Here is an 8,409-nt window from a genome sequence, read left to right on the forward strand (position 1 = left end):
GTGGACACCCTGAAGCTGGTCTCTTACTTTGCTGGCCAGCCTGCCTGCCTGCCTTCCTTTCCTTCCTCCCTTTCTCCCTCCCTCCCTTCCTACCTCCCTCCCTCCCTCCATCCCTCTCTTCCTTCCTTCCTCCCTCCCTTCCTCCCTCTTTTCCTACCTTCCTTCTTTCCTACCTCCCTCCCTTCACTCTGCTTTTCCCTTCTTCCTACTACCACCTCAAACTTTCCAGTGGCCACCATATCCCAAGGGAAGAAGAGGGAATGGCCATGGAGCACAAGTGGGGAGGGATAGCCATGGTGAGGACAGGATGGAGTGTGATGGTAACTGCTGTCTTTTCCCAGGAGATGACCTCATGCGCTGTGTGGACCTCTACAATCAGGCCCAGTCCAAGTGGTTTGAGGAGATGGTGACCACCACACTGGTAAGTGACCAGGGACAGTGGGCAAGATGGTATAGGGGCCTGGTACAGGTGGTGGCAGACCTGAGGGGTGATGAAGTTGGGTGACCCTGGGGATCATTAGATCCATTCAGTGTTGGGGTCAAGACCTCATTCTGTCCAGTATAAGTGTATTCAAATCCCTGCAGTACACTTTCTAGCTGTACAAACATGGGTAAGGGTTGGGTCTAGCTGTATTCTTTTTGGGCTATCCCCTGAGAGATCAGGATCAACTGAGGACATCCTCCCAACTGAGCAGACAGTGGCCCTTAAGACAAATAGCTGAGCTATAGGAAGAAGGACCCGACACTCCACACATGAAGAGTTGCAAATCCTTGCAAGGTCTTTGCAAGTTGTGTGAACAGTGTCAGGGAGCTGTGGGGAGGCAGGGGGCAGGGAGGCCTCTGACCAAGGGTATGGGGGCTGGGCAGCAGAGCCCATGATGCCTTCCTGAGTGTTTCCTGGAATGGAACTTCATCTGCTTGTTAGTCAGTACCCGCCTGAGTGGGACAGTGTCTTGTGGCTGGTGTTTGGGCTGTTGGTCAGATGGGACACAGTGAGTACTATTTGGAATCTCCCACTGTCCAAAGACGGCCTGCCCAGACGTCAGCCCACCAGAGCAGATTAGAGGCCCCCACCAGACACAGTGACCTTGTTTTCCTCCTGGTTAATCTCCTAATTAAGCCCCCCTGCTTGACCCCCCTTTCTGGTTAATCACCTGGGGGGTGACCTAGTTGTGCACAGAGTAATAGCCTGATCCCCTAAGTTGCAAAGACACGGAGCCATCTAGACACCAAAGGACGAGCCCTTTCACTCTTCCCTTTGACAATGATTGCCCCCCCACCCCAGCCCTCTCTGCCTCCCCTGGCCTGGCCTCTTCCCTATCCCTCTATATCAGGGTACACGGCTGGGACCGAATTGGTGCACAGTGATGAGTAAGACCCCAGCAGACCCTGATTTAAATCCCGCCCTTTCCATAACTCTGTGTTGCTTCGGACAATTCTCATCGCCTCTCTAGGCATCAGTACCTTTGCTTACAGAAGGGGTATAACAGCAGAAGCTCTTTTGAAGCTATAATGAGGATGCTTGAATATCACATGTAGTGAGTCCTCAGCACGCTGCCTAGAAGAGCAGGCTTTCAGGAAATAAAGCTGCAGCTCTGCTGTCACCAGCTTCACACTCACCCCAGATACCAGGCAGGTTCCTCACCAGACCTCTAGGCATCAGATGGGACTTGTTAAGAGGCAGCTAGTGACTTGTGTTTTATGTGCAGACTGGTCTAGGGTCTCCTTGCTGGGAAGATCCCCAAGTTGAGGAACCAGGCTCAGAGGTCTCTGCCCCTTCCTTCCTTGGCAGGAGCTGGAACGGCTGGAGGTGGAACGAGTGGAGATGATCCGGCAGCATCTGTGCCAGTACACCCAGCTGCGGCACGAGACAGACATGTTCAACCAAAGCGTGAGTGGCCGGCGCAGCGGGGCCCCTGGGCAGCACGGGCCAGGGACAGCAACTGGTACTATGCCATGGCAGCTTAAGCAGCCACTGCGAATGTGTGTGTGGGCAGTGGGCAGGTGCTTTAGCCCATGGGCAACCTCTTGAGACAAGTTCGTCAGGGTTGCCCTGGACCTCCATGCAAATCCATATTTTATTTCTTAAGCAAAACAGACCAACTTCTAGAAATAGTCATAATACCTAAAGCTAAAATTCCCTTCGTCCTGTTCTCTGGTGATAAACATGGGGACAATCAGAGGAAGAGGACAGAGACTAGGACAATCAGAGGAAGAGGACAGAGACTATAAGCCTCACAGGCCCACCTGCCCTCCCACTCAGGCCTGGGGTCTGTGGGGTGAGAGGCTGAGCCGGCACAAGTTATGGGCTGCCTGCTATCACAGGCCTCTGCATGCTCTGTCCCTCCAATGGGCCTCCCCTGGGGCCGGAACCCTCTACAGAGGCTGCTCTGAGAGGCGCTAAGGAGAGGGCAACCTGGCTTCAGCTCAGCCGCCACCTCTGACAATGTAACCTCTTCTCTGTCCTCTGCAGACGGTCGAGCCTGTGGACCAACTGCTTCGAAAAGTGGACCCAGCTAAAGACAGGGAGCTGTGGGTCAGGGAGCACAAAACAGGCAACATCCGCCCCGTGGACATGGAGATCTAGATGTGCCCGGTGGCCCTGGGGGGTCCTGCCCAGAAGAGGGGCTGGGGGTCCCACAGAGAGGAAGTGGCAGCTCCCGCCGTGGGGCCTGCTGCTTAGTGGAGCTGTCCCCCACCCACTCTCCTGGGCCACTGAGGCAAGGGGAAAGAGCTGGTGATTCCAGAAAGGCGACCTTGACAGCATAGCTGGAGGTGGGGGGGGTCCCCAACGTTCCCTGGGCAAGAAGACGGACCCACAGCCCTCCCTTGTCTCTGAGGCCGAAGCCCCCCATCTCCCATGCTCTGCTTGCACCCTGAGAACAAACTGTAGGGGTCGCCATCACATACCTGTGTCCCTGGAAGCCCCACCTTGCTCCAACTGGCTCCCTTGTCTGCAGGGCTTTACAGGGTCAGGGGAGGGAGGTCTCCATCTCCATGCCTCGCATCAGGAAGGCACTGGTCAGCTCGCAGCCGCACCCAGAGTCCTTTGCAGCCCTCCCTCCTTACCTGCCCCATTCATCCTGGGAGCCACACCTGGCTTTGCTCATCCGCATCCCATCACCAGGGGTCTTGGGAGGAAGGCCTGGCTCCTGTCTTCCCAGACCAGCCCTGCCTGGAGAGGTCAGGATGGAACTACCTCATTTGGCAAATCAGCCCCAAGTTGGAACGTCGAGTCATGTCTCCTATCAGATCAGGCCTTGTCTGTAAAGTCTCTGGAAATCCCAACCCACCCCTTCCTCCACTGCTTTCCCAGGGAAGCCCGCACTCCCCCCTCCCCCCCCGCTCCGCTGCCCTTTTTCAGTATCATTAGAGGAAGCTGCCTAAAGTTCTTAGCGATCAAGACTCCATCCACCTTGTCCTAAGGGTTGGAAATGAACCTGGTCTTAGAGGCCAGGCAGGCAAGAAGGCCAGCTGGGGTCTCCTCTGCCAGGCCGCCCACCAAGGGCTCTTAATGGGGCTGGATCAGTCCCATATGGGAGATAGTTCAAGGCCAGGCTTTGTGGACTCCCAGGTGGCTCCACCTGCCTGTACACGGTGGGGTCAGGACCACTGTCCCTTATAAGTCTTTCTCTCACTGGTGGGCACTGGACAGGCTTTACAGGCTCTCTCATGGCTCAATAGGTTGTCCAGCTCCTTCAGCACATTCCAGAACCCTACACAAGCCCTCACTTGGTACCAACACCTCCTTCCCCTCTTTCCATCTTCTGATTCTCGGAAAAACCTAGTTCAAGTGTGACTTGGGAAGCTTTCAACATGCTGTTGGATCCAGCTCATCACTCTCCCCTCTGTGTATCATAGCAGACAGGTTCTTCGTCATGTCAGTCTAGAGGGGCTGGGAGAAGAGCCAGCCACGGACGGGTAGTAGCCACATCTCACTACCTGGGAGTCCATCTTTCTCAGTCATTCCCATTACTCTGGATTTGACCCCCACATCTGTAAGGGAAGAATTCTACAAGCACAACTCACTGGCCTTTCTCTCGGGTTTACTGTAACTGGTGACTTCTTAATCTTGGATCTTTTGGCACTTCTTTCCTAAGTCAGGATTGCTTTCTTAGAGTTGATATTAGAAAGATGCACTAAAACAAACTTTGTCACTTTTCTCTTACTGAAATTTCCCAACCAAAAGGCCAGTGTGGCCTTCACCAGCATCAGGGCACCTGGTGGGATCTGTCTGTGGCTGGAGAACCACTCCTTCTGGATGCGGGGTTGGGCCATGACACCAGCTACCAATTTTAGAATATTATTTCTTGGTTTCTTTATTAAAACCGGGTGCTAGGGGTAATTGCCTTGTGGACTAGTAAACAAGTTGTGGATGATTTTCAAATATGCGAAGCTGATAGCCTTGTTAGAACAGATGCTTTGAGTGCAGTGTGGCTCACTGACTTGGTGTCCATTGCAGTCTGAGGATGCCAGAGTGTTCTTCGGGGCCGGGGCGTGAGGAGCTCTCTTGCCTCTTCTTGTAGTAGCCCAAGTTGACCCAGTCTGAGCCAGTCCATTTCCTGAGGCCATTCTTTCCTTCTCATCCCCTCTCCTCCTACCCTTCAGCCTCTTCACATACTTCTTTTCTTGTATTCTTCCCTCCGTTATACATTCATCAAGCGTTTTAAGGCCAAGCAGTGTGCTAAAATCTAATCTGAGTTTGAGCTCTGGCCCTGTCCCCAGAGAAGCCCATGACCTCTTGTTTTGTGTAGAATTGTCTTTTCCCCAGGGGCCTTGCAGCCCAGTGACCTTGGCATTCACAGACAGCTGCTCTCTGCCAAACTCCCGTTCTCAGCCATGCTGTCTGTGGTCCTGGTTGATCTGTGTTCACTCATTCATTTGCTCTGATGAGCCAGGCATTGTACTGAGAGGCAGAGCTGTTGTTGTGAATCAGGGCCCCTCCCCATCTCTTCTATCCTCCAGGGTGATGTTTAGATACTTCTAGAGAAGAAGAACATTGCACCTTTCCACACTTAACCCACTGGGACCCTTTAACTATAAATTACGCCATGAGGCATCTGCCTAGTGGTTGGGACGTAGACACCAAGAAGATTTTAATCACCTGGTCACCAGTCCTGCAAAGCCCATGTCCAATGCCATTTTCAGAGTTATTTATTGTGAATAACTCTCCTCACTTTTCACATAGGAAGGGTGAAGCCCAAAGACAGTCAACAAGTGCCCAGAAATGAAAGTGAATTACAAGCAGGGTTGGAACCCCTGTTCCTGTTAACAGTCTCCCCTGAGCCCATCCCATGAAATCAAGATGAAGATGAAGTTGAGAAAATCAAAAAGTGCACTTTGGAGGAGCGAGTACACTATCTGGGGGGTGGTTATTTTGCTTTTGTTTATATGTTGGTGCTTAGGTTAGGAGAGGATTTGGTTCCCTTCATTCAGAGTTGGCTGGTCTGGGCCATTATTGAGAACGTGATCCATTGTTCTCCTTCTGAGAACAAGTCAGTCCCTTCTACCTGTCCCCACCTGGGAGAGGCTGATGGATGAGCTTTATTTGTGGAAGCCTGATTAAAACAGAACAAAACAAAAAAAAACCTCTTAAGAAAAACAGTGTTGAAAGTGAGTTGGGTGCTACAACAAGCGTCAGGAAGAGTCAGTTACCTTCTACTTTTTCTTGTGCTTTAGATGAAGTCTGCAGTGCACAGGCTGGGTCAGTCACGTGGCAATGGGACCGCTTTGGGCCTTTGTCCTCCCTCCACTCAGTGCCCTGTTGACCAAGGAGACTCTGCAGCGGGAGGCCCTTCTCTGCCTGTCAGGGCTGATTAACGGCTGAGCAAACATGTGCTAATTCACAAACCAGGGGTTTGTTTTCTAGACCCTTTGTGAAAAACCAATCAATTACTAGATTAGTGGATGTGTGCAAAAGTCCCTTCTTGGAAATACGAGCCATAAAATTCAGAGGACATCAAAGACCTTGGCTTGTGTAGGTGAATTTACTTCCAGCTTGGGAGTAGCTTTGACAAGGAGAGTTTAAGCAGGAGGCCAGAGACACGCTTGTTATTATGTAGGGGAGGAAAACACTTCATAAATGTTAAGTGGGGGACAGATCAGCAGCCTGGAAATCATCTTACCCCCATAATCCCTCCTGCCTCTATAAGGCTCACCACTGCCACCTCATCCCCAGATTTTTTGAGGTACAAATGACATACAGTAAAACTTACCCTTTGGAGATACACAGTTCTGTGAATTTTGGCAAATGCATAGTCATGTAGCTGCCACCAAGGTCAACATAGTACTTCCCCCCAAACCCGCCAGTCCTGATTGGTTTGTGGACCCTATAGTTTTGCCTTTTCTGGAATAGCATATAAGCAGAGTCACTCTGGTATAGCCTTTTGAGTCTGCCTTTTTCTACTCAGCTTAACGCTTTTGAGTCACTCGTGACATCGTGTGTGTCTGCAATCTGTCCTTTGTCGTTGCTGGGAAGTCTTCTGTTGCATGGGGGTATCCCTCTGCTTCCTCATTTTTAACATGAGTAGTTTGCCCTGGAAGTCCCTGGCCTCGGGCCCAGGGTGGGGGTGTCTTCAACTTGTTTGCACAACCACCTCTGGCTTGCTGCTTCTCCAGACACCCACAAGTGGTTCTTGGGGTTCACACTGGCCTTTTTGCCTCGTGTTAGGTTTCTGACAGCACAGAAAACAGCCAGGGAGGGGCGGAGACGGGGCAGGCAGGAACTCGGTTGCTGTCACTTCTGCCGCATCCCAAAGCTTGCGTCTCCGCCAGCAGATGCCTTCCCTTCGGGGATCTGCACTTCAGACTATATGGTTCTGGCATTTATGGAGCCTCGAGGGCTGTGAAAGGCAGGTGGAAGACTGAAGTGGTGTGGATGAGAACTCTGGGCTGGCACCGGGGCTCAGCCTGTCTTGGGTCTGTTGCTTCATCTGCAAACCGATGTATGTGTCCTAGATGGGGTCTCAGGCCTGCAGTGACCGCACCTATCTCCTCCCTTTCTCATGTCCGGTTTTGTCCCCTATACTCGGGGTCACACCTGATCTGGGCCTCCTCTGCACAGCTGTACAGAGAGTTGCCTAAAATTCTTGGCACTTCTCCATTTAGATTCAAATGGAGCTAAAATTAAAGAGTTATTCTGAGCTATTAAGAATGAAGTATTCCTCCTAAGACCCCCAAAGAAAGCATAAGTCATTACCTCTTGGGTCTCATCCACTTATCTTTGGTATTGTGTCCTGGCCTCTCCTTCCCAGGAGCCAGGACAGGTGTGAAGACAGAGCCACCTCCCACTGGGTCCTTGTCATTGCTGGAGCCTGGCTTGGCTGGTGGTCATAGAGAGCCTGGCCTGTGCCTGCACCCCAGTGGGTGGTGGCAGAGATAGGGCCAAACCCCGGTCAGGTCAGGCTATGGGTGTGACCCCACAGTAAATACTGCTCCGATCTGTGTCTTGTTCACACCCTGCTCTGTGAAAGGCATGCCCTCTCCAGGAGAACTAGAGACATTTCTGGGTCTAGGCCAGATGATGAGGGCTGGGAAACTTGAGCCCACAGGGTCCCAGGAGGGAAGCTGAGACTCTGTGGTGACGGGACTCTTTGGGGTTGGATCTTTCCAGAGTGGGACTCTCTGTCTCTCCCCCTGCAGAAGTGTGATTCGTGGTGAGGATTTGCTGAGGGTCTCCAGGACCAACTCCTGATGCCATGGGTCAGGGTAGGAGTAAGACAGAGGACAAAAGCCAGCACTCCCTTCCTGACGACTCTGGGGATGGGGTGGGGTGGGGATGATGACATTTGGAGAACACTGTGCAGCCTTCAGGACATGGTTCCTTTGCATTTGAGGGAAATTCCTCATGGGTGGATGGGAAAGGTCAAGGCATGTGGGCGCATTCTTGGGGACAGTGTGACATGGAGACTGAGATGAAAAGCTTGTAGCCAGGGAGGAGCACAGGACTGGCCCTACTCTATGGCCCCCTTTGTCACCTCCCCTGTCGGGACTGCTGTACATTCATCTGTCAAGCGGGGTCTCGTCCCTTCCAGCATTACCTGCAGGAGACTGGCCCTCAGGGGTTGTGGGTTCCAGGCAGCCACGTGGACCCAGGGACAGAAATTCAAAGGTGTTCCAGCCATCCTTGTTGACAAGAGCCCCAAATCGGTGTCTCTTCCCTTCCCTTAGGAAGGAGATGATTGGAAGCTACCCCTTCCCAAACAGAGGACATCAGCAAACCCTATGAGAGTGGAATTTTCTAACAAAATAAACTTGCTTGTTTGGTCTGTTTTCTGTAACTTTTTGCTAAATACTTTATACATTTTTAATGTTAAAAGCTGTGTCTCCTGCCAGCATTCCTCACCCCGGTATGAATGTGTTTACCCCACATTGTATATCTTTCCATCCCTTGGCTGCCTAGATCCGTAA

General features: G+C 52.0%; 1 protein-coding gene across 1 annotated transcript in view; it reads left to right on the forward strand.

Moving 5' to 3' along the window:
* GAS7 (growth arrest specific 7) overlaps positions 1 to 2,776 on the forward strand; it is a 247,750-nt gene extending 244,974 nt beyond the window's left edge. Inside the window, exons 12-14 of the mRNA XM_023513994.1 lie at positions 342 to 421; positions 1,793 to 1,891; positions 2,474 to 2,776. Coding sequence (XP_023369762.1) covers positions 342 to 421; positions 1,793 to 1,891; positions 2,474 to 2,587 — 293 coding nt within the window. The 3' untranslated portion in view covers positions 2,588 to 2,776. The remainder of the gene's footprint in view (positions 1 to 341; positions 422 to 1,792; positions 1,892 to 2,473) is intronic.
* Positions 2,777 to 8,409: the final 5,633 nt, after the last annotated feature.

The sequence above is a fragment of the Otolemur garnettii genome, unplaced genomic scaffold (genome assembly GCF_000181295.1).
Source record: "Otolemur garnettii isolate 467f Iridium unplaced genomic scaffold, OtoGar3 scaffold00046, whole genome shotgun sequence".
In the NCBI taxonomy this organism is placed as follows: Eukaryota; Metazoa; Chordata; class Mammalia; order Primates; family Galagidae; genus Otolemur; species Otolemur garnettii.